Source organism: Hyperolius riggenbachi, chromosome 5, assembly GCF_040937935.1.
Source record: "Hyperolius riggenbachi isolate aHypRig1 chromosome 5, aHypRig1.pri, whole genome shotgun sequence".
Lineage (NCBI taxonomy): Eukaryota > Metazoa > Chordata > Amphibia > Anura > Hyperoliidae > Hyperolius > Hyperolius riggenbachi.
This window is the reverse complement of record NC_090650.1, coordinates 27,370,108-27,396,696: the sequence shown is the minus strand read 5'-3', so window position 1 is coordinate 27,396,696 and position 26,589 is coordinate 27,370,108. Positions and strand designations below refer to the sequence as shown.

The window sequence follows — 26,589 nt, the reverse complement described above, 5'->3', positions numbered from 1 at the left end:
TGGATTGGGTAAAAGTTATAGCGTTTACAAACTATGGTGCCAAAAGTGAATTTTCCCATTTTCAAGCATCTCTGACTTTTCTGCGCACCTGTCAGGTTTCATGAGGGGCTAAAATTCCAGGATAGTACAAATACCCCCCAAATGACCCCATTTTGGAAAGAAGACATCCCAAAGTATTCAGTGAGAGGCATGGTGAGTTCAAAGAAGATTTTATTTTTTGTCACAAGTTAACGGAAAATGACACTTTCTGACAAAAAAAAGAAAAAAAAAAAGTTTCCATTTCTTCTAACTTGCGACAAAAAAAAAAATGAAATCTGCCACGGACTCACTATGCTCCTCTCTGAATACCTTTCCAAAATGGGGTCATTTGTGGGGTTTGTTCACTGTCCTGGCATTTTGGGGGGTGCCTAATTGTAAGCACCCCTGTAAAGCCTAAAGATGCTCATTGGACTTTTGGCCCCTTAGCGCAGTTAGGCTGCAAAAAAGTGCCACACATGTGGTATTGCCGTACTCAGGAGAAGTAGTATAATGTGTTTTGGGGTGTATTTTTACACATACCCATGCTGGGTGGGAGAAATATCTCCGTAAATGACAATTGTTTTATTTTTTTTACACACAATTGTCTATTTATAGAGATATTTCTCCCACTCAGCATGGGTATGTGGAAAAATACACCCCAAAACACATTATACTACTTCTCCTGAGTACGGCGATACCACATGTGTGGCACTTTTTTGAACCCTAACTGCGCTAAGGGGCCCAAAGTTCAATGAGTACCTTTAGGATTTCACAGGTCATTTTGAGAAATTTCGTTTCAAGACTACTCCTCACGGTTTAGGGCCCCTAAAATGCCAGGACAGTATGGGAACCCCACAAATTACCCCATTTTAGAAAGAATACACCCCAAGGTATTCCGTTAGGAGGATGGTGAGTTCATAGAAGATTTTTTTTTTTGTCACAAGTTAGCGGAAATTGATTTTAATTGTTTTTTTTCACAAAGTGTCATTTTCCGCTAACTTGTGACAAAAAATAAAATCTTCTATGAACTCACCATACTCTTAACGGAATACCTTGGGGTGTCTTCTTTCTAAAATGGGGTCATTTGTGGGGTTCCTATACTGCCCTGGCATTTTAGGGGCCCTAAACCGTGAGGAGTAGTCTTGAAACCAAATGTCGCAAAATGACCTGTGAAATCCTAAAGGTACTCATTGGACTTTGGGCCCCTTAGCACAGTTAGGCTGCAAAAAAGTGTCACACATGTGGTATCGCCGTACTCAGAAGAAGTAGTATAATGTGTTTTGTGGTGTATTTTTACACATACCCATGCTGGGTGGGAGAAATATCTCTGTAAATGACAATTGTTTGATTTTTTTTACACACAATTGTCCATTTACAGAGAGATTTCTCCCACCCAGCATGGGTATGTGTAAAAATACACCCCGAAACACAATATACTACTTCTTCTGAGTACGGCGATACCACATGTGTGACACTTTTTTGCAACCTAGGTGCGCGAAGGGGCCTAACGTCCTATTCACAGGTCATTTTGAGGCATTTGGATTCTAGACTACTGCTCACGGTTTAGGGCCCCTAAAATGCCAGGGCAGTATAGGAACCCCACAAGTGACCCCATTTTAGAAAGAAGACACCCCAAGGTATTCTGTTAGGAGTATGGTGAGTTCATAGAAGATTTTTTTTTTGTCACAAGTTAGCGGAAAATGACACTTTGTGAAAAAAAAAACAATACATATCAATTTCCGCTAACTTGTGACAAAAAATAAAATCTTCTATGAACTCATCATACTCCTAACAGAATACCTTGGGGTGTCTTCTTTCTAAAATGGGGTCACTTGTGGGGTTCCTATACTGCCCTGGCATTTTAGGGGCCCTAAACCGTGAGGAGTAGTCTTGAACCCAAATGTCTCAAAATGACCTGTGAAATCCTAAAGGTACTCATTGGACTTTGGGCCCCTTAGCACAGTTAGGCTGCAAAAAAGTGTCACGCATGTGGTATCGCCGTACTCAGAAGAAGTAGTATAATGTGTTTTGTGGTGTATTTTTACATATAACCATGCTGGGTGGGAGAAATATCTCTGTAAATGACACATTTTTGATTTTTTTTACACACAATTGTCCATTTACAGAGAGATTTCTCCCACCCAGCATGGGTATGTGTAAAAATACACCACAAAACACATTATACTACTTCTCCTGAGTATGGCGATACCACATGTGTGACACTTTTTTGCAGCCTAGGTGCGCTAAGGGGCCCAACGTCCTATTCACAGGTCATTTTGAGGCATTTGTTTTCTAGACTACTCCTCACGGTTTAGGGCCCCTAAAATGCCAGGGCAGTATAGGAACCCCACAAGTGACCCCATTTTAGAAAGAAGACACCCCAAGGTATTCCGTTAGGGGTATGGTGAGTTCATAGAAGATTTTATTTTTTGTCACGAGTTAGTGAAAAATGACACTTTGTGAAAAAAACAATAAAAATCCAATTTCCGCTAACTTTTGACAAAAAATAAAATCTTCTATGAACTCATCATACACCTAACAGAATACCTTGGGGTGTCTTCTTTCTAAAATGGGGTCACTTGTGGGGTTCCTATACTGCCCTGGCATTTTACGGGCCCAAAACTGTGAGTAGTCTGGAAACCAAATTTCTCAAAATGACTGTTCAGGGGTATAAGCATCTGAAAATTTTGATGACAGGTGGTCTATGAGGGGGCAAATTTGGTGGAACCGGTCATAAGCAGGGTGGCCTCTTAGATGACAGGATGTTTTGGGCCTGATCTGATGGATAGGAGTGCTAGGGGGGGTGACAGGAGGTGATTGATGGGTGTCTCAGGGGGCGGTTAGAGGGGAAAATAGATGCAATCAATGCACTGGGGAGGTGATCGGAAGGGGGTCTGAGGGGGATCTGAGGGTTTGGCCGAGTGATCAGGAGCCCACACAGGGCAAATTAGGGCCTGATCTGATGGGTAGGTGTGCTAGGGGGTGACAGGAGGTGATTGATGGGTGTCTCAAGGTGTGATTAGAGGGGGGAAATAGATGCAAGTAATGCACTAGCGAGGTGATCAGGGCTGGGGTCTGAGGACGTTCTGAGGTGTGGGCGGGTGATTGGGTGCCCGCAAGGGGCAGATTAGGGTCTAATCTGATGGGTAACCGTGACAGGTGGTGATAGGGGGTGATTGATGGGTAATTAGTGGGTGTTTAGAGGAGAGAAGAGATGTAAACACTGCACTTGGGAGGTGATCTGATGTCGGATCTGCGGGCGATCTATTGATGTGGGTGGGTGATCAGATTGCCCGCAAGGGGCAGGTTAGGGGCTGATTGATGGGTGGCAGTGACAGGGGGTGATTGATGGGTGGCAGTGACAGGGGGTGATTGATAGGTGATTGACAGGTGATCAGTGGGTTATTACAGGGAATAACAGATGTAAATATTGCACTGGCGAATTGATAAGGGGGGGTCTGAGGGCAATCTGAGCGTGTGGGCGGGTGATTGGGTGCCCGCAAGGGGCAGATTAGCGTCTAATCTGATGGGTAACAGTGACAGGTGGTGATAGGGGGTGATTGATGGGTAATTAGTGGGTGTTTAGAGGAGAGAAGAGATGTAAACACTGCACTTGGGAGGTGATCTGATGTCGGATCTGCGGGCGATCTATTGGTGTGGGTGGGTGATCAGATTGCCCGCAAGGGGCAGGTTAGGGGCTGATTGATGGGTGGCAGTGACAGGGGGTGATTGATGGGTGGCAGTGACAGGGGGTGATTGATAGGTTATTGACAGGTGATCAGTGGGTTATTACAGGGAATAACAGATGTAAATATTGCACTGGCGAATTGATAAGGGGGGGTCTGAGGGCAATCTGAGCGTGTGGGCGGGTGATTAGGGGCTGATTGATGGGTGGCAGTGACAGGGGGTGATTGACGGGTGATTGACAGGTGAGCAGGGGGGGATAGATGCATACAGTACACGGCGGGGGGGGGGGGGGGTCTGGGGAGAATCTGAGGGGTGGGGGGGGTGATCAGGAGGGGGCAGTGGGCAGGGGGGGGGGATAAAAAAAAATAGTGTTGACAGATAGTGACAGGGAGTGATTGATGGGTGATTAGGGGGGTGCAAACAGCAGTGGTCTGGGGGGTGGGCAGGGGGGGGTCTGAGGGGTGCTGTGGGCGATCAGGGGGCAGGGGGGGGGGGGAAATCAGTGTGCTTGGGTGCAGACTAGGGTGGCTGCAGCCTGCCCTGGTGGTCCCTCGGACACTGGGACCACCAGGGCAGGAGGCAGCCAGTATAATAGGCATTGTATACATTCTTTTGATCTTATCAATTTAGATAGGATGCCTGGGAAAGCCTCCTCAGTAACAGTTAAGGCATCTAATTACATTTATGTTTGCTAAAGAATGTTTCTCCTCTGTATGTCAGTGTATATAAGCTGTGTTTTTCAGTTCTGGTCAGGAACCAGTCCGACGAAGGCTTTTTATAAGTCGAAAGCTCACTGTTTATCCATCTCTAAGTTAGCCAATAAATGGTATCATCCTGATTCAAAACTTCTTGCTTTTACTCATGGCTAGCACGGTACCACACTTTACTGCTTCTTGTATACATTACAAAGCCTATTATACATACGTGCAGCGGCGATCCGGGTGCTAGTAACCCGCCGGCGCTTCCGAACGGCCGGCGGGTTACTACGAGCGGTGGGCGGAGCGAGTCCCCGGCGGCTGATCGCGTCACGAATGACGCGATCGCCGCATAGCCACTCCCGCAGCCGCCCCCGCCGATGGGCGTATTGCGGTCGTTTGGGCCCGGACTTTGCCGCCGCCCATCGGCTGGGGGCGGTCCTCAAGTGGTTAACTGACATTTTTTATCGTAACAACCAACGATTTATACAGGTAAATCATGACGATTAACAAGGTTGCCCAAACTTTCGCATCCCACTGTATAAAATCAGGTGTGTGTGTGTGTGTGTGTGTGTATATATGTGTGTGTGTTATATGTGTGTGTGTGTGTGTTATATGTGTGCGTGTGTGCGTGTGTGTTACCTTTAATGACTAACTGTACAAGATTTCTTTGCAAGCTTTCGAAAAACTTTAAGTTCCTTCTTCAGGCATGTTTTAGAACTGGATGAGAACAATACAAAGCACTGTTTTTTTTCCCGAAAGCTTGGCAGAGAACTCTTGTACAGTTAGTCATTAAATGTATCACCTAAACAACTTTTGTTGTTATGTCTTCAGATTCTCTCCATGACTAATACCAGACCACACGCAACTGGCCTCTGAGGACAGTCAGTGACATGACCTATAGAAATACATACCGTAATATTAGTATGAATATTAATATGCTGGGACATCAGACTATGCTACTATGGACATTTGACTATGACTATGGCAGGGATTAGATTGTGTGCTCCTCTGAGGACAGTCAGTGACATGACCTATAGAAATACATACCGTAATATTAGTATGAATATTAATATGCTGGGACATCAGACTATGCTACTATGGACATTTGACTATGACTATGGCAGGGATTAGATTGTGTGCTCCTCTGAGGACGGTCACTGACATGACTAAATATTTTGGTAAGTGCTGTAAAGGATTTCAGCGTATAAATAAACTATAATGATAGAATAATTTGGAGTTATCTGCTGCCATCCAGTGATCACTGGTAGTATTGCAGGTTACATACAGACCCCCAGAAATTGAGTCTTCTGTGTTGCTGCACAGGAAGTTCCCAGCATTCCTCACTAAACAGGAGAAGACTGCTCAGTACCAGTTCTGTCTCATTCATCCCCCATGTTGGGCCTCCGAGGTCACTTATCCTTACACAAATACAGTTTTGTAGGTAGCGATCTCAGCATGTACAGCATAGTTAGCATAAAGGACTAATTCTTCACTGCATAATGTATATACCGTACCTTCGTATGTTTTTACTTTATAGAAGTATATATATATATATATATATATATATATATATATATATATATGGATTTTCGGTGAATTTAAAGAGACACTGAAGCGAAAAAAAAGGTTATGATATAACGCACTGGTTGTGTAGTACAGGTAATTACTAGAACATTAGTAGCAAAGAAAATATTCTCATATTTTTATTTTCAGTTATATAGGTTGTTTTTTTTATAACATTGCATCATTCTTTAATATTTGCAGTTTACACACTACTCAGCATTCTAAATGATTTTACAGAGCAGGCTTGTGAACTTTTGAACTGTTCTCTAAAGAAAAAATACAGTGCCAGACACTTGAGATAACAAGCTTCAGAAGACAGAGCTCTCTGTGACTTTGAAAGTCATGGAGCTCAATGGCTCTTTTGCATAGATAAGAACTGGAGTTTCTTAACTCTCCCTTAAAGTGAACCAGAGACGAAGCCCCCCTCATGTATTTTACCATATATATCAGTGGGAACATTAGAGAAAACACCTACCCTGCTCTCTGTTTCATCCTTCACTGCTCAGCCTGCTTGTTATCAGCCCTGATAAAATCCCCCACTGAGCATTCAGACTGGCTTTGCTCATTAATCATTATAGCTGAGTCATTATAGCAGAGCCAGAAAGGGGCAGGCTTGGGCTTGAAAAGACATCAGAGAAGACAGACTCAGCTATAATGATTCCTGAGTAAAGCCAGACTGAATGCTAGTCGGAGATTTTATCAGGGCTGATAACAAGCAGGCTGAGCAGTGAAGGATGAAACAGAGAGCAGGGTGGGTGTTTTCTCTAATGTCCCCACTGATATATATGGTAAAATACATGAGGGTGCTTTGTCTCTGGTTCACTTCAAAGGATCACTATCACCCAAAAAAAGTAAAATGCATACATAAAAACGAAGTTTTCTCCCACAGTAAAATGCGCTATACAACAAATTACTACCCACTGTACATAGCTATCACTTACAGGAGGTAGTAAAAAGCTGACACATTTTGGAATAGTCCATCTCCTTATGGGAGAGTCTCAGTATTACCTTTATTCTTTACAAATGCACTCCACAGAAAGGATCTATAAAGATAGTGGCTGGCCTTCCTACCCACTTGCACGCTATTTTGGCAGTTGGACAGAGCAACTACATTTCAGCAAGTGCTTTTGCAAATAAAGAAATAACTGAGAATCTCCCAAGAGGAGATGGACTAGCCCGAAACCTGTCAGATCTGTCATATTTTGACTAACTACTGTAAGTGACAGCGACATAGGAAAAAAGTAATGTATAGTGCATTTCACTCTGGCAGATATGTAAATTTATCTGTGTATGTATTTTACATTTTACAATTATTTCATGATAGATGTCTCGCCACCATTGTGCTGCCCTTTCTCCTCTTAAAAAGCAGCGACGGCTGATGTAAAAACTATCATGTGACTGCATAGCTGGTGCACAATAAGGTGCAGAGGCAATAGTCGCATTTGTGTCCCCGGTTTGATAATGGCAGCAGAATTCTGCACATTTAGCTTAAAACCTGATGGTAGTTGCTCCCTAGGTAATGGATTCCATAGTACATTCTCATCTCATCCCACCCGACCCCCCACCCCTGCCTTGTGGTAGAAAAGGGCAAAATAACAAGAAGTATAAAACAAGAAATAAAAAAGTCATAAACCATTCCTGACCATAAACAGGTTAATGATCTCTCTGGCATGAGTGGCACCTCCTGACCCGCTGTATATGGCACAGATGGACTATGTAGGATGTGGGTGTGAGTGCTGTATACACACAAGATAGCACTGCCCAAAACATACACACCTACCATTATCCTGAGAGTTATTGTTATATGGTTCACAATTCATGCCTTGTGTCACTTTTACATTATTGCCAGGTCCTGTTCTGTGTATTACAGCGACTGACCGGGACAGAATAACCTGCAGAGGAAAGAAGATACTGACACGCTGTAATTTACAAAACAAACCAAAAGCGAGCTTCTTGCCCGCTTAAGGACAGTGGGGCAGATTAATCAAAAAGGTGCAAGGAAAGCTGGGTCAGAACTGGTGCGAAAACGGAGCAGTTCTCCAGAGCAAGGATTCCAATTGGTCAGTAACTGCCCCATTTCTGCACCTGTTTTGCACCCCTCCTTGCACTGGTTTTTACAACTCTGCCCCATGGGACCACAGGTGGTGGTGGGGAGGGCATGTTGGTATAGATGCTTTTCAGGGAGTGCTTTTGTAAAGAATACATTAAATACTGAGAATCCCCCATGAAGAGATGGATTAATCAAACACCTGTCAGTTCTTTCAGATTTCTACTAACTACTGTAAGTGAGAACTACATAGAAAAAAAGTAATGTATAGCTCATTTTACTCTGGAACAACTCTGGTAGGTTTACATGTAATTTAAACTTCACACATTTTTGGCTATAGTGGTCCTTTAAAGAGCCCCTCAACTCTTAAAAGACCTTTATTATGCGAAAATCTTAAAATACATGTAAACATATACAAATATGAAGTACGTTTCTTACAGAGTAAAATGAGTCATAAATTACGTTTCTCCTATGTTGCTGTCACTTACAGTAAGTAGTACAAATCTGACATTACAAACAGATTTTGGACTAGCCCATCTTCTCATGAGGGGTTCTCAGGGTTTTCTTAATTTTTAAAAGCACTGTGAATGGCAGTTGCTCCATCCAACTGCCAAAAAAGTGGAGCAGTCATGCAGGGAGGCCGGCCAGCATCTTTGTATAATTTTTTTTCAGGGAATGTCTTTATAAACAAAAAAGGCCTTGCTGAGAATCCCCCATGAAGGGATGGACTAGCCCAAAACCTGTCGGTAATGTCAGATTTCTACTACTTACTTTAAGTGACAGCAACATAGGAGAAAATAATGTATGGCTCAGTTTACTCTGGAAGAAATGTACCGTATTTCGCGCCGTATAAGACGCTCCGGAATATAAGACGCACCCAGGTTTAGAGGGCAAAATCCAGGGAAAAAAAGATATGAACTAAACCTGGTGCGTCCATATTTCAGGAGCGTCTTGTACATGACCTCCCCCAAATGGTGTCCTCCTGTGTCCTGCTGTCTGACCCATGTGCCTGCCCCATGTGCCTGCTGTCAGCCCCCATGTGCCTGCTGTCTGCCCCCATGTGCCTGCCCCCATGTGCCTGCTGTCTGCCCCCATGTGCCTGCTGTCTGCCCCCAGGTGTCTGCCCCCCATGTGTCTGCCACCAGGTTTCTGTCCCCCATGTGTCTGCCCCCAGGTTTCTGTCCCCCATGTGTCTGCCCCCAGCTGTCTGACCCCATGTGTTTGCCCCCAGGTTTCTGTCCCCATGTGTCTGCCCCCAGGTTTCTGTCCCCATGTGTCTGCCCCCAGGTGTCTGCCCCCAGGTTTTTGTCCCCATGTGTCTGCTCCCATGTGTCTGCCCCCAGGTTTCTGTCCCCAGCTGTCTGCCCCCAGGTTTCTGGCCCCCATGTGTCTGCCCCCAGGTTTCTGGCCCCCATGTGTCTGCCCCCAGGTTTCTGGCCCCCATGTGTCTGCCCCCCATGTGTCTGCCCCCAGGTTTCTGGCCCCCATGTGTCTGCCCCCAGGTTTCTGGCCCTCGTGTGTCTGCCCCCCGTGTTTCTGCCCCCGTGTGTGATCGCCGGGTCCCCCCTGCTTGCCCCCCTCCCCGTGTCCTGTCTGTGTGTTCTCGCCGGGTCCCTCTCTAATTGAGAAGAGGCAGCTGCTTACCTCCTCCATCTTGCCCGCGGCGATTGAAGACATCCGGCTTCTGTCGGGCGGCTTCCTCTAGTGCCGGCTTGTAATGACGCGTCATTGATGACGCGTCATTACAAGCCGGCACTAGAGGAAGCCGCCCACAGGAGCCGGATGTCTTCAATCGCCGCGGGCAAGATGGAGGAGGTAAGCAGCTGCCGCTTCTCAATTAGGGGGGCCCGAGCGCACACGTTGGGGACACGAGGAGGGGGGCAAGCAAGGAGGGGGAGGAGAGGCCACAGCAGGACGCACAGGCAGGGAATCCCCGACGGCGGGTCGCGGTTCGTATCGGCGGGTGTTCGTAAGTCGGGGATTCCCTGCCTTTGCCGTATAAGACGCAGGGACTTTTTCTCCCCATTTTTTGGGGAGAAAAAGTGCGTCTTATACGGCGAAAAGTACGGTACTTCTTATTTGCATGCATTTTAAATTTTAAGATTTTCGTGACAGTTCCTCTTTAAATAAATATTTGGACATATTCCTGTAATAAAAAGATACCTTTCTGCAGTGTTGAATCTTGTGGTAGACTTTGGGATAGAAGTGCCCAAAAATATAATACTTTAAAAACAGTTTATCTGTTAGCTTACCTCTCCTGTAGAGCCTAATGCTGGGAATATACGGTACTTTTTTGAGGCTCGATTATCCAGCACGATCTATTCCCCACCCGATTCTCTTATCTGCCATTAGTTTGTCTTATCTTTTCCCATTGTTCCCCATGCAAAATCGAGCGTGGAAACGATTGGGCGGGAGATCGGACATGTCGGAAATTATCTATCGAGCCATCTAAATGGCTCAGAATCTATCCATGTATTCCCAGAATAATAGTAGTAGATAGATAGTTGACAGGCGGTGAATTCACTGCTTGCATGACTAAATAGCCTAGGCTAAACATCACTGGGAGGGCAGGGTTACATACCAATATACTGTATAGCATACTGTATATAGATATAGGAAGCGTTTCTGATGCAGAAACCAGGAAAATTAACGTAAAATTGGGAATCCTGAATGATATCCTCTTTCCCTGAAATTAAGACATCCCCTGAAAGTAAGCCCTAGCAGGAATTATAGGGGTACTGTGGAGTCACTCAATAAACATAAACCGACACCTACCTGGGGATTCTATCTGCCCCCTGCAGATTTCCTGTCCCGCGCCGTCCTCCTCGGATCACTCGTTCCCCACCCCCGGCACCGGGCTATTATTCGTCTAAGAAGATGAATAATGCGCGCTCCCGCTCGTGTCTCCGGGAGCTTACTGAGCAGGCACATGTGCGGCCACGCAGATGCGTTACACGCGTAATCAGACCGGGACCAGCGGCGGGGAACGAGTGATCGGAGGAGGACGGCGCGGGACATGAAAAATCTGATAGAAGCCCCAGGTAAGTGTCTGTTTATGTTTGTTTATTGAATGACTCCACACAACCCCTCTAAGAGCATGCTTGAAATATAAGCCCTACCCCTAAAGTAAGCCCTAGCTGCAGTAAGGGGAAGGAATATGGCAAACTGTGTTTCTACTAGAGCCGAAGGTCTCATGAGCAGGACCAAGGCTACATCATTGGGCCAATCACTGCACTCGCTGCTACTTAGCGGGTGCAGTGATTAGGCCTATAACAGAGCCATGGTCCCGCCTACGAGATCATCGGCTCCAGTAGAAACACAAGTTGCCATACTTCTTCCTTATAGGCTGAAGATCGGGGACACAGCAGCATGAAGCTGGGGGTAAGAGGAGGACACAGGGGACGCCAGGAGGACATAGGGTTACATGGACACAGGAGTTTAGGGGATAGAGGAGGACAGAGGACCTTAATGCTACAAAGGGGACACAGGAGCGCACAAGAGGTGGATCCAGCAGAGGAAGAGGCGGCAGAGTGTGGAAGGCAGGAGGAGCACACACAGCACAGGAACTTGTGTGTTCATAGAAATATAAGACATCCCCTGAAAACAAGCCCTAGCACAACATTTGGAGCAAAAATTGATATCGGACACTGTCTTATTTTCAGGGAAACACTGTATATTATATTCTGCAGTGGTGCCTCTTTAATGCAAAAGCAGAAATTGAATCTAGTAATTGAACAATTACAATCGAAAGAAAAAGAGGAAGAAGAAGGAGACTTAGCTGACAGCAATATGGGCATAACCCATCATAAGTAGAGTAAATACTGCAGCAATAATCCTTGAAGAGTAAAGAGAGTAAAGTAGGTTAAGCGAATTGGTATTGCGGGTATCATAAAGTTCTAGGGGAATTACCTACAGTAATTACCCGGACTATATTGACTGTTCTCTGTCACTGAAAAGAAAACCATTAGTTTTTATTGTTTAGAAGTAATAACTAATGCATATTGAACTTAAAGGGGGGGCCATACACGTATCGACTTTTCCTGTCAACATCAAATCTGCTGGAAATCAGGGCACCGGGCTGCCCGATCAATTGATCATTTTTTGTTATGAAATCGGTCCATCCCTCCGGACAAAAAAATATCCATCAGTGTAGCAATAGGGGTTGCAGAGGTTGAGACTGCAGCGGGGCTCTTGGGCCAAATGGGTTCTCCCTCAACCACAGTTTAGCTCTTTATTGGTCCTGTGCTGATAATAATCACTTCTATAGATGCTTTGAAAAGTGGTAATCATTAACAAGCTGCTCCCCACCCCCTTCTTGCATCTCAGACACTGCGGTTGTCCTTGGCAGGTTTTGGTGAGCCGTATAAATTGTTATGTATAGAGTACTTGGGGGCCCAATGTAAAACTTGCACTAGGGCTCATAAGGCCTTAGCACTGCCACCATTGGTGGTGCATGCATGTTCATCCCCAAGCTTGAATCTCACGAATGGGAGTAAGAAGCCGGTCTTTCCATCTGGGGAGGGGAGTGTGGCAGGGTGCCCATTGTCACCACTCTTCTTCAATTGAGCCCTGGAGCTCCTGTCCCGCTCCTCCACCCCGGATAAGGTGTTTGAGGGGATAACCATAAGAAAACATAAACTCCTGTCAGCATTGTTCGCAGAGGACATTTTGCTTTTCGTGGCGGATCCCGAGAGAGATGTAGAGAATATTATAGCTCATATTAAACTTTTTGTGGCCTCCTCTGGTTTTGCCATAAATGTCCACAAAAGTGAAGTATTGTTCCTTTCTTCAGAGATGGCTCGTAGACCTCAAACGAAACTAGAAGCGTTGCATATAAGCTACACAAACTGGTTTATTACATACATTACCTAGGTATAAAACTGCCCATACAGATTGATCAGCTCTATAATATATTAATTACACTCCCCTGATTCAGGGAATTCTTAAAGAAATTGCTGGCTGGGAGCATCTCCAACTGTCCTTAGCAGGAAGAGTACAACTAATAAAAATGTTTTGCGTAGCTAGACTTCTCAACCCTCTACAAACACTCCCCCTGTTACTGAGACATAAGGATGTTAAACTCTTTGAATCTACATTTACGTGGTTCCTTCTAAGGTCTAACAAAACCAGAATAGCCCTTGCAAAATTAATGGCCACTATCCCTCAGCTGGGATTGAATTTTCCAGATTTAAGAACCTATAATCTCCTTGCAATATTTATACATATTTGAGACTGGTTGGGAGATACTTGTTTTTACACCCCCATAAATTTAGACTAAGAGATGGTAGCCCCCAATTCACTTAAGGGAGTAGTACATACATCTTTGTGTCAACTCCCTAATGCAATGAGACAAAATGTACTTATTAGAGATACCGTAATCACTTGGAGAGAAATTAGGAAGAAGTATGGCCTTTTGGCCCATATCTCTTCTATGTAGTCCTTCCTGAGGAATCCTAGATACAGGCCAGGTGACATGGGAGGGGCTTATGGACAATGGGAAGCAATAGGAATAACTTACCTGGGGGATTTCTTAGACCAAGACGGGAGGCGCCTATCATGGGATACTGCCTTGGCCACGAGATAGATTCTGTCAAAACAGGATTTCTATTATGGCCATGTCAAGAGCTTTGTAACAAAGGTGACTGGAGGGACAGGGATATTTAAATATCACCTGAGCGATGATAATCTAACAATTTGAAGAGCAAACAGTCCTTATCCTGGATCTATGCCTTTCTGAGGGACACACAGACCCAGCGTAAGGATTATTTTTCACAAATGCATAAATGGGCAGATATGATGAAGAAAGTACCGACTTTATTGATTTTGTTAAAAGCAAACCATGAAAGGTGAAGAGTGAAGAGAGATGTTCCTTAAGACGCTATATAGAGCCTATATTCCTATAAAGGGCCCTTATTGACACAAGGGAACTGAGGTGTGGGTGACATGTCCTAAATTTGGGCGCTCAGACCCCAATTTAAATCATATGCTTTGGGTATGGACAAATGGAGGGAGATGACATCCCCCCGATTTCCAAGTGGGAACATCTGTTTCTCCTGGCCTCTAAGAAGGCAGTTATGAAAAAGTGGTTAGACACTTCCTTCACTGAGAGGGGTGGAGAGGAGGTGGAGATCCGCGGGAGATAGACATGAATGGAGGCAGAGCTACAGCTGAAAGCTCTGCCTCTCCAGGCAGCAAAGTCCACGACCAAGAAAAGTTGTGGATTTTTACCCCGGTATTTGGGGGTGATTAGGGCTCGTTTTGCCGCGGGATGGCGGCGTTTCAGCTAATGCATTAGTGTTTAACACGGCTGGCTAATAAAAAGGGGCATTTTTAAAGGCTTCAGTGTCTCTTTAAAAGGTGTGAAAGGTGTGAAGACATCTCCTGTAAGAAAATCGAATAGCAAAGTCAATAGGGGCCAATGGGCCTGATGTACCATAGAATGGTCAATTTACCATGACAGCGCAGAGTCATTTTACCAATACTAACACCGGGGAAGTGCCACGTATCCTACTGATATTATAAATGGGACAGTTCGGATGTTCGGATGTTTGTTATTCGATCACGCAAAAATGGCTGAACGGGTTTGAATGAAATTTGGCACACACATAGTACATTACCTGGAGTATAGGATACTTTTTATGCCCATAACCAAAAAGTGGGCGGAGACAAATACAAATTTCACTGAAAAAATGTAAACTGCAGCCATTTTTACACTGTTAATAGCAGGGTTCTCAAACTTTGCACAGTTGGTCGTTGGGTGACTAGGATTAATATTCAGAAAAGTGGGTGGAGCCTATAAAAGCCAATCAAAATTCACCTATTGATTTTCAAGGGGAATATTTACATTGCTGCCATTCTTGCACTGTTCATGGCACAAGCCTCAAACCTGGTACAGTTGATCATTGGGTGACTGGGGTTCGATTTGAGAAAGGGGGGTGGAGCCACAAACAGCCAATCAGATTTGTTTCATTCCAATGCAAATTATTGATGCCAAACACCGCAAAGCTCACAAACTTAGTAATTGATTAATTGTGTGCTAGGGTTAGGAAAGTGGGCACAGCCAACACCCGCCAAATACATAATCGGGCAACGTGGGGTCATAAGTGGGCGGCGACAAATACAAATTTTACTGGGAAAATGTAAACAGCAGCCATTCTTACACTGTTAATGGCAGGGTTCTCAAACTTTGCACAGTTGGTTACTGGATGACTGGGATTAATATTCAGAAAAGTGGGTGGAACCTACAAAAGCCAATCAAAAATGATCTATTGATTTTTCAGGGGAATATTTCATTGCTGCCATTCTTGAACTGTAAATGGCACAAGCCTCAAACCTGGTACAGTTGGTCATTGGGTGACTGGGGTTTAAAATGATAAAAGGGGGTAGAGCCGCAAACAGCTAATTTGATTAGTTTAATTTCAATGCAAGTTATTGATGCCAAAGACTGCAAAGCTCACAAACTTGGTAATTGAGTAATTGATTAATTGTGTGTTAAGGTTAGGAAAAAAACTAGCCAGATACATAACCGGGTAATGCCGGGTCATCAATGGGCGGAGACAAATACAAATTTCACTGAGAAAATGTAAACTGCAGCCATTCTCACACTGTTAATGGGAGGGTCCTCAAACTTTGCATAATTGTTTACTGGGTGACTGGGATTAAAATTCAGAACAGTGGGTGGAGCCTACAAAAGCCAATCAAAATTCACCTATTGATTTTCAAGGGGAAAATGTAATTGCTGCCATTCTTGCACCGTTAATGGCACAAGCCTTAAACCTGGTACAGTTGGTCATTGGGTGACTGGGGTTCAAATTCAGAAAAAGGGGTGGAGCCCCAAACAGCCAATCAGATTTGTTTTATTTCAATGGTAATTATTGATGCCAAAGACCGCGAAGCTCACAAACTTGGTCATTGAGTAACTGAGTGCTAGGGTTAGAAAAAGTGGGCGGAGCCAACACCAGCCAAATACATACCCGGGCAACGCCGGGACATCAGTGGGCTGAGAAAAATACAAATTTCATTGGGAAAATGTAAACTGCAGCCATTCTTACACTGTTAATGGCAGGGTTCTCAAACTTTACACAATTGGTCACTGAGTGACTGCGATTAATATTCAGAAAGGTGGGTGGAGCCTACAAAAGCCAATCAAAATTCACCTATTGCTTTTCACTGAGAATATTTAATTGCTGCCATTCTTGCACTGTTAATTGCACAAGCCTCTTGCACTGTTAAAAGGAACCTAAACTGAGAGGGATATGGATGTTTCCTTTTTAAACAATACCAGTTACCTGGCAGTCCTGCTGAACTCTTTGGCTGCAATAGTGGCTGAATCACACACCTGAAACAAGCATACAGCTAATCCAGTCTGACTTCAATCAGAGCATCTGGTCTGCATGCTTGTTCAGGGGCTGTGGCTAAAAGTATTAGATACACAGGATCAGCAGGAGAGTCAGGCAACTGGTATCATTTTAAAAGTAAAAATACATATTCTTCTCAGGTTAAGGTTCCCTTTGATCACCTGTACCTGGTACAGTTGGACATTAGGTAATTGGGGTTCAAATTCAGAAAAGGGGTGGAGCCACAGCCAATCAGATTTATTTTATTTCAATGCAAAGTATTGATGCCAAAGACCGCAAAGCTCACACAGTCAGTAGAAGAGCACCTGGCTCTTCTACTGACCACATTTTTATTTATTTGTTGTATTTATAAAGCGCCAACATATTACGCAGCGCTGACCACATATGCTATTGCTCCGTTGTTATTGCCTGATGAAGCAGGATCAAACCTGCGAAACACGTTGCATATTTGGAGTTCATAAGTAAAATATATTGACTACCTCGTTTATTTACCAAGAATTTGGTTTTTAAGCTCATTTACTGTAGCTTCCGTTTATCCTTTTGGCGCCTCTGTTCTCCTGCATAATTAGTTCTAAAGGTTTTCGAGTCAATAAAATTACTACCGTGGCTAAATTTATGCACTTGCCTAATTTTATTTAAACAATTATTGCGCACTTTCTGTAAATTCAATAAACTTCATTTAACTTTTCAAATATCACTGTGTGTGTCTCCTACATGATATATTTAACTGACATTTTTTATCGTAACAACCAACGGTTTATACAGGAAAATCATGAGGATTAACAAGGTTGCCCAAACTTTCGCATCCCACTGTATGTTACAATGCCTCCGTTACACCACAACACACCAATGTGAACGTGGCCTAATTCAGGTAAAGGAATCTCCCAACGCTGTTTATTGGCTACAGGGGAAGCATTCTGTACCATTATTAAATTCATCCTGTAAGGTGACGCATCATCACAAGACAAACAAGGATGGACACTGGCTGTACCTAACAGAGGGTGACAGGGAGGGGGTCCAGCTGGGTGGAGGGGTGTAAATAGGTGTGATCCAATCTCCATCTGTCTTCACCTCTGATTAGTGATAACGTTTTACAACCATAAGTAAACCACCAGAGTCAGGTGTGCAGCCTGTGCTGAGGATAAATAGGAGCAGCAGAGGTCACAGAGAAGATCCATTCTCACCACAGAACAGGTAAGGAGATTGTCGACTTTCCTCTGTGTCCTCAACAGACGCTCACTAACCTCGCTGTCCTCAACAGACGCTCACTAACCTTGCTGTCCTCAACAGACGCTCACTAACCTTGCTGTCCTCAACAGACGCTCACTAACCTCACTACTCACTGTCCTCACTAGAAGCTCACTAACCTCGCTGCCCTCAACAGACGCTCACTAACCTCGCTACTCACTGTCCTCACTAGAAGCTCACTAACCTCACTACTTACTGTCCTCACCAGAAGCTCACTAACTCACTGTCCTCACCAGACAATCACTAACCTCACTGTCCTCAACAGACGCTCAGTAACCTCGCTGCCCTCAACAGATGCTCACTAACCTCACTACTCACTGTCCTCACCAGAAGCTCACTAACCTCGCTGCCCTCAACAGACGCTCACTAACCTCACTACTCACTGTCCTCACTAGAAGCTCACTAACCTCACTGCCCTCAACAGACGCTCACTAACCTCGCTACTCACTGTCCTCACTAGAAGCTCACTAACCTCACTACTTACTGTCCTCACCAGAAGCTCACTAACTCACTGTCCTCACCAGACAATCACTAACCTCACTGTCCTCAACAGACGCTCACTAACCTCGCTGCCCTCAACAGACGCTCACTAACCTCGCTGCCCTCAACAGATGCTCACTAACCTCACTACTCACTGTCCTCACCAGAAGCTCACTAACCTCGCTGCCCTCAACAGACGCTCACTAACCTCACTACTCACTGTCCTCACTAGAAGCTCACTAACCTCACTGCCCTCAACAGACGCTCACTAACCTCACTACTCACTGTCCTCACCAGACACTCACTAACCTCACTACTTACTGTCCTCACCAGAAGCTCACTAACCTCACTGTCCTCACCAGACATTCACTAACCTCAGCATACATTCACTAACCTCACTACGTGCTGTGCTCACCACACGCTTACTAACCTCGCTACTCACTGTCCTCAACAGATGCTCAGTAACCTCACTGTCCTCAAAAGATGCTCACTAATCTCACTGTCCTCAACAGATGCTCACTAATCTCACTGTCCTCAACAGACACTCACTAACCTCACTGTCCTCAACAGACGCTTACTAACCTCACTGTCCTCACCAGACACTCACTAACCTCGCTACTCACTGTCCTACACAGACACACTTACTACTCACGGTTCTCACCAGAAAATCTCACTAACCTCATTACTCACTGTCCTCACTACTCACTGTCTTCATCAGACACTCACTAACCTTACTGTCCTCACCAGACACTCACTAACATTACTGTCCTCACTATACACTTACTAACCTCACTGTCCTCAACAGACACTCACTAACCTCACTGTCCTCAACAGACGCTCACTAGCCTCACTGTCCTCAACAGATGCTCACTAACCTCACTGTCCACAACAGACACTCACTTACACTGTGTGTAAAATGCAATGGTGATCTTTATGGGATTGTTATTTCCTGCATTCACTCTGTATTCTCTGTTTTAAGCAAGCTGCATTTCCTGATGGTTGTGTATGATTTTATCTGCATGTTTTTTCTTTAAGGGAACCTTAACTGATAGGAAAAAAAAAAAGTTTAACTTACCTGGGCATACTACCGGCCCCCTGCATATGTCCTGCGCCTGTACAAACCGATCCTCCGGCCCACCGCAGCAAGCCAGTTTCGTTTCTGGCGACTGGTCAGTCGGTGGCCACTGTGCCTGCGTGGCCCTGGCCGCGTGTCTTCTCAATCACACTCCCATCGCTGTCCTGCACATGCACAGTAGGAGAAAATCTCATACTGCGCATGCACAGAAAACTCCCAGCGACGGGAGCATAATCGAGGACACGCAGTGGCCACCGACTGGTCAGTCGCCAGAAACTAAACTGTCTCACTGTAGTGGGCCGGAGGATCGGTTTGTCTCGGTGCGGGCGTAGGACGTATGCAGGGGGCTGGTAGAAGCTCCAGGGAAGTTAAACTATGTTTTTTTCACCACTTAAGGTTCCCTTTAAAGGACACCCAAGGCGAAAATAAACGAATGCAATAAACGATTGTATTTATCTTCCTTCTCCTAAAAATGACTTTTTAAGACATTCCAAAGTTTTATTTTATCTTTAAATCTACTTTTTAAGTTTTAACTGTTTTATTGTTTTTGCTCAATGACACATTCATTGAAGTATGCCAGAGCTAAAATCTATGAACTGTTGGCCCTTTTTATCTCTTTCCTGCTCTCAGAAGCCATTTTCTGCTAGGAAAGTGTTTTATAGTTGTAATTTCTTATCAGTGAGGGTCACACTGTAGTCACTTCCTGTCTGAGTCAGGACTGAGTCAGCCACTTACATACCTGATATTTAACTCTTTCAGGCAGATAAAGAAAAAAAATGAACACAGCATAGTTATTAGTGTGCTTGACACTGTACATACCCATGTCTATCTCATCATATCACACGTCACTTCAGGTATCCTTTAACTACTTTGGCCTCCTGGACGTACTAGCTACGCCCAGGAGGCCATGTGCGCGGCCGCAAGCTCCCGGCCGCGGATCGTTAGCCCGTGAATCAGTGAAACGGTCTATGGTGCACGATCACTGATTCCTCTCCCCCGCAGAAAAAGCAACAGCTTCTCTCAGAAGCTCCGCTTTTTCTGGCTGTTGCGTCCCCCACGCGTCCCTCTAAGCGTATGTTACGCTTAGAGTGACGTCATGTAAACAAACTCATGGCCCCCATCTTGTGGCCAAAAAGTAAAAGTACAACTAAAAGTAAAAAAAATAAAACTTAACACACATTTACATTATAAAAGTAATGTATACATCCCACCCTCCCAAAAAATACCCATATAAAATTTTTAATATAAAAAAAAACAAAACATTACAATAATAAAAAAAAAAAAAACATGTAAATATTTACCTAACGGTCTAAACTTTTTAAATATCAATGTAAAGATGAAATATTTCTATTTTTTTTTATTCTAAACTTGTAAATAGTGATAGATGCAAAATGGAAAAAATGCACCTTTATTTCCAAATAAAATATTGTCGCCATACATTGTGATAGGGACATAATTTTAACGATGTAATAACCGGGACATATGGGCAAATACAATACGTGAGTTTTAATTATGGAGGCATGTATTATTTTAAAACTATAATGGCTGAAAACTGAGAAATAATGAATTTTTTCCGTTTTTTTCTTATTCTTCCTGTTAAAATGCATTTACAGTAAAGCGGCTCTTAGCAAAATGTACGCCCCAAAGAAAGCCTAATTGGTGGTGGAAAAAACAAGATATAGATCAGTTCATTGTGATAAGTAGTGATAAAGTTATAGGCTAATGAATGGGAGGTGAACATTGCTCGGATGCATAAAGTGAAAACGACTGAAGGCTGAAGTGGTTAAGAAAAACATGCAGAGATATATCATACACAACCATCAGGAAATGCATCTTGCTTAGAACAGAGAAGAAACAAAGTGAATACAGGAACTAACAATCCCATAAAGCATAATAATCCAATAAACCATTGCATTTTACACACAGTGACATCTTGTGGTTGTTCTACTATAGTGCAGTTTAAGGTAATAATGTTGTTAAATCTCCAACACACACGCTACACTCACTGTACACAGCCAGAAAAACAGTCAATTTTATGCTTAATATTCCTCCTTATGTGCAGGCAGCATGGCAGCAGCGTGGCTCTCTCTTCTGCTCCTTGGCACTCTGGCCATCACACAGGTTGTGGAAGGTGAGTGGACAGAAACTATATTCCTCTCATATCCATATTGCTTATATATGTCCAGTACTAATAATACTCAGCAGCAAAGTACCATGTTGCTTACTGATGGGATTAGCAGGTTATCACTTCCCCTTGTACAGAAGGTCCCAGCGCTAGATCGGTGGGGGTAATGGAGGACGGAGGAAGCCTTTGAACTATCTTGAGGCTTTCCTCAAGATAGAAGAAAAGAAACAGTTCCTCTATGGGGTACTTACCTCGGGGGGGGGGGGGGGGGGGGGGGGGGCGATACCTCCCCAGTCATCCTCTGTCCCTCCATTCCAGAGCTGTCAGCCACTAAAAGCTTGTCGGTGGTGCTGGGCAGGATCATACCAACGGCTTTCCTTCAGGCTCAGGCAGAAATAGCAGAGCCCAATTGAGCCCGCTCCTCGCCCCTGCGCAGTATAGCGGATCCGATCAGGCTCATCTATTTCCGCCTGAGCCTGAAGGAAAGCCGCTACTGCGCCTGCGCAAAGCTCACACAGGATTATTATGATCTTGGAGCCCAGCACTGCCAACAAGCTTGTCGGCAGGTTTTCAGTGGCTGACTGTAACGCTCTTGCTAATGGTTCCAGCGAGGGCTCAGGCAGCACTGGGCTGCTGCAGGAAGCTTCCTCTTCCGATTTCTGCAGCTGCATCCCTAGCAGCCCTGCGGCTGTGACTCAGCATGTACGTTCCTCCAGCCTCCCCAGGGGGATGGCCCGTCCCAGAGCAGTTCTTATAGGTTGAGGAGGCGGGTCTAGTGGGTGTCAGCTGACACTTTTCTGCTGGAACCTTTGCTGATTGGCCAGTTCCATTTCTGGGATGGTCTCTGATCTTTTCCACCTGTATATAAGCTCTGTTCATTCAGTTGCTCACTGCCCGTGATAGCAATCAGTACGCTGGTTTTGCTGGGCACTTTATCACTCCGTGATAATCATGTTGTATTTCAATGCGACTTTCATTATTGTATTTCAATGCGACTGCCATACTGACTTAGATACGACCTTAGCTTTACCGACTCCGATTTTGCCTAGCCCTCTGTACTGCTGCCATCTGATCTAACGTGTATGACCTTAGCCTGTTACCGACTCAGATTCTGCCTAGCCCTTTGTACTGCAGCCATCTGATATAACGTGTATGACCCTAGCCCGTTACCGACTCGGATTCTGCCTAGTCCTCTGTACTGCAGCCATCTGATCTAATGTGTATGACCTTAGCCTGTTACCGACTCAGATTCTGCCTAGCCCTTTGTACTGCAGCCATCTGATATAACGTGTATGACCCTAGCCCGTTACCGACTCTGATTCTGCCTAGCCCTTTGTACTGCAGCCATCTGATATAACGTGTATGACCCTAGCCTGTTACCGACTCCGATTCTGCCTAGTCCTCTGTACTGCAGCAATCTGATCTAACGTGTATGACCCTAGCCTGTTACCGACTCCGATTCTGCCTAGCTCACCGTACTGCAGCCAGCTGATATTGTGTAATGGTCCACATAGCACCTAGTGTGAAACTGACAGCGCTGGAATGGAGGAGGATGGGGGAAGCCTCATTAGGATCCAGAAGCTTCCTCTTCCTGAGGTAAGTATCTAATAAAGGCACCTTGTTTTTTTTATAGATTCTCTTTAACCCTTTCTGAACCATTGTCAGATAGCTGCACCATCATCCCTACTCCCCCCACCATAGTAACAGAACAAGTTGTGAAGCTGCAGTCTTGAGATGTGCCTGTACAGCTCTCAGCCCCCAAACTGTTGCTTGCAGAATCGGGTCCCTATCCCTTTGGGGGAGAGTTTTTAAGCGAGTAAATGCACCTTATTGCTACCCTCACTAACTTTAAGGGCTTGCTCACACTAAGAGCGATTTCGCTCTTTTTTTTGCCTTAAAAGCATTTGTGCAATGTTAGCTTATGTGAGTGTTCTCACATAAGCGATGAGCTTTCTATCTAATCGCAAACGCAGCTCTTGCACCATTTTCTGAGCATTTGTGATTCCATAGAAAGGATAGGGAAATCGCAAAGCGCTTGAAAAAGCACTTTGAACTGTGATTTCCCAAGCACTTTAAAGAATAAATACATTGTATTTATTCATTTCCGGGTCACAGAGTTCACTTCCTGACAACAGGAAGTGAAAAAAAAACTGTTGGAAAAGCACCTGTAAAAACGATTAAAAATACCCCTATAAATCGATCAGCGCTTGCGATTTATAATGTGAACGAAGCCTAGCTATTGCCAATAATGCCTTAAAGCGCAACCTTGAATAGGGATAGTCGGATATGCCGATTTCCAAATCCAAAGGATTTCCGCCTTTTGATTATTATTTCCGCGGAATGTTAATTTTTTTTGGTCAATAAAGTTAGTTATTTGTAAAAATAAAACTCAAATGTTGCAGAAGTGAGTTGATTCACTTAACAGCAGCAATATTACCCGTACTAACACCAGTACATAGCTCCCAACTGTCCCTCTTTCGGAGGGATAGTCCCTCTTTGGAAGCCCTGTCCCTCTTTCCTCCTCATTTGTCCCTCTTTCAGGACTTTGTCCCTCTTTCTATGTAAATATATATATTCTCTACTAAAAAAATGTGTTTAACTCTAAATTGATATATTACTCATTTTAATATGTTAATATGAAGGAAAATTAACCAGGATAGAAAGGACCAGGGTGGTTTGAATTATAAAACAACATAATTTTTCTTATGAAATCTTTATAGTAAGCGTGACTAGGGGTGTGATGGGGGCGTGATCAGAGGTGTGACAGGGCATGGCTTAAGTGTCCCTCTTTCTCATCTCAAAAAGTTGGGAGGTATGCCAGTATGTACTGCAAGTTACACTATTACACTAATGCGACTGTTACTACGGTAACATGCGTAACTAATGGTCACATTTGTTAGTTATGCGCATTACCTTGGCAATGGTCACGCTATTTGAGTACTGTACAGTATTACTGTGCTAATAGCGTAAATCGTAGTCCTTACTGCCCTTAGTAAAGGTAATATTGATGTGCGGTGTGTGTGCTGTTAAAGGGCAACTGTAGTGAGAGGTATATGGAGGCTGCCATATTTATTTCCTGTTAACAATACTAGCTGCCTGACTGTCCTGCTGATCTATTTGGCTGCAGTGGTGTCTGAATAACACCAGAAACAAGCATGCAGCTAATCTTGCCAGATCTGACAATAATGTCATAAACACCTGATCTGCTGCATGCTTGTTCAGGGGCTATGGCTAAAAGTATTAAGGTGGCCACTAATGATCCAGTTTTTTTCATCCAATCTTACCAAATCTATTTTGTATCCGGGTAAATTGAGTTAATATACTGAATGGATAATTTAGGCAGTTCCTTTATATTAAATAGAAATGGTAAGATTGGATGAAAAAGGTTGGATCATTAGTGGCCACCAATAAAGGCAGAGGATCAGTAGGACAGCCAGGCAACTGGTATTGCTTAAATTGTACCAGAGACAAGGCCACAGGGATAAAATATACATACCTGGGGCTTCCTCCAGTCCCATCGCTCCCACGCTGTCCTCTTCTGACTCCCCGTTCGCCCACCACAGGCCCAGGAAGATCCTCCAGTCGAGGCCAGTCGGTGCAGGCGCGCTCCCCATCTCGCTCCCGTCGCCAGGAGCGTTCTGCACCGACGCAATAGTATTGTGCAGGGGCAGAACGTTTAGGCCACGTGGATGCGGCGGGAGTGCCTGGTTGCACATGCGCAGTAGTATTGTGCAGGGGCAGAACGTTTAGGCGACGTGGATGGGGCGGGAGTGCCTGGTTGAACATGCGCAGTTGGCCACCAGACCGGAAGACTTTCCACGACTGCAGGTGAACCGGTTGTCAGAAGAGGACAGAGGCGGCTGGAGGAAGCCCTAAGTATGTATATATTTTTTATATGGCCCCAACTTGAGTTCCCTTTAAAAGAGAATAAATATGGCAGCTTCCATATCCCTCTCACTTTAGTTGTCCTTTAAGTGAATCAACCCCATAGAGCTATACATGCATATTGCACTGAGTTCAAACTGCTACTGAATAATAGTAATTCCTGGCTTGGACCTGACCCCATTAACCACGTTCTTCTTTACTGTAGGTAATAAAGTTCGCTCAAGTTGTCCCCCTGGATGGTTCTATTATAAAGCAAACTGCTATGGATATTTCCGCTATGCACTGAGCTGGTCTGAAGCTGAGGTGAGAACCTGCACAACAACCAGACTAAGCCCCATACTCCCCCGTTACCGTATGATGTCACCGCCCCCCCCTCCCTTACCATGTGATATCACCTGTCCAATAACGGGGTGTCTGTGCCTCATACACACCCAGTACCATGTGATGTCACCGCCCCTCCCGCCCCCGTACCATGTGATGTCACCTGACCAATAACGGGGTGTCTGTGCCTCATACACACCCGGTACCATGTGATGTCACCGCCCCTCCCGCCCCCGTACCATGTGATATCACCTGTCCAATAACAGGGTGTCTGTGCCTCATACACACCCAGTACCATGTGATGTCACCGCCCCTCCCGCCCCCATACCATGTGATGTCACCTGACCAATAACGGGGTGTCTGTGCCTCATACACACCCGGTACCATGTGATGTCACCGCCCCTCCCGCCCCCGTACCATGTGATGTCACCTGTCCAATAACGGGGTGTCTGTGCCTCATACACACCCGCTATCATGTGATGTCAGCTTTCCAGGAATGTGGTGTCGGTGCCCTGGAGCTGGCCACTGCCTGCCTGGTGTGGCTATACTCAAAGCCAATGGCAGGTGGATTGACTACACTCTGGGTCAAGCACTGGAGCACAAACTATTTGCTCAGCCACCTCCTGCTGTGTCACTTCCTTCTCCTGATATACTCTGTGCTGCTGGAGGACTCTGCTCCTCCCTCTATCTAACTCTCCTCTCCTGACATACTCTGTGCTGCTGGAGGACTCTGCTCCTCCCTCTATCTAACTCCCCTCTCCTGATATACTCTGTGCTGCTGGAGGACTCTGCTCCTCCCTCTATCTAACTCCCCTCTCCTGATATACTCTGTGATGCTGGAGGACTCTGCTCCTCCCTCTATCTAACTCTCCTCCCCTGATAAACTCTATCTAAAGCTCCGTCTACATGGAGCGATGTTCCTTATCAATCGAGCCGCTGATGCGGCTCGATTGATAAGATCCGTCAGGTCTGATTTTGCCGCCGCCAATTCTCTGCTCGTTCCCCACGAGGGGACAATGGCAGGGAATCGAGCGGAAGATAAGCGGTGCGGCGCGGGGGCGGATCTTCTCTCCTGATATACTCTG

The 26,589-nt window shown here is 44.9% G+C and overlaps 1 protein-coding gene across 3 annotated transcripts in view; it reads right to left on the bottom strand.

The window, feature by feature from the left end:
* Positions 1 to 26,589, bottom strand: part of SMARCD3 (SWI/SNF related, matrix associated, actin dependent regulator of chromatin, subfamily d, member 3) — a 132,452-nt gene that overhangs the window by 76,737 nt on the left and 29,126 nt on the right. Inside the window, exon 1 of one of the 3 annotated variants that reach the window (XM_068235239.1) lies at positions 7,747 to 7,771. The exons of the other annotated variants lie outside the window; for them this stretch is intronic. Within the exon in view, the coding sequence (XP_068091340.1) occupies positions 7,747 to 7,749 (3 nt within the window). The 5' untranslated portion in view covers positions 7,750 to 7,771. Of the gene's footprint in view, positions 1 to 7,746; positions 7,772 to 26,589 lie in introns of those variants that run through there. 3 annotated transcript variants of the gene reach the window in all.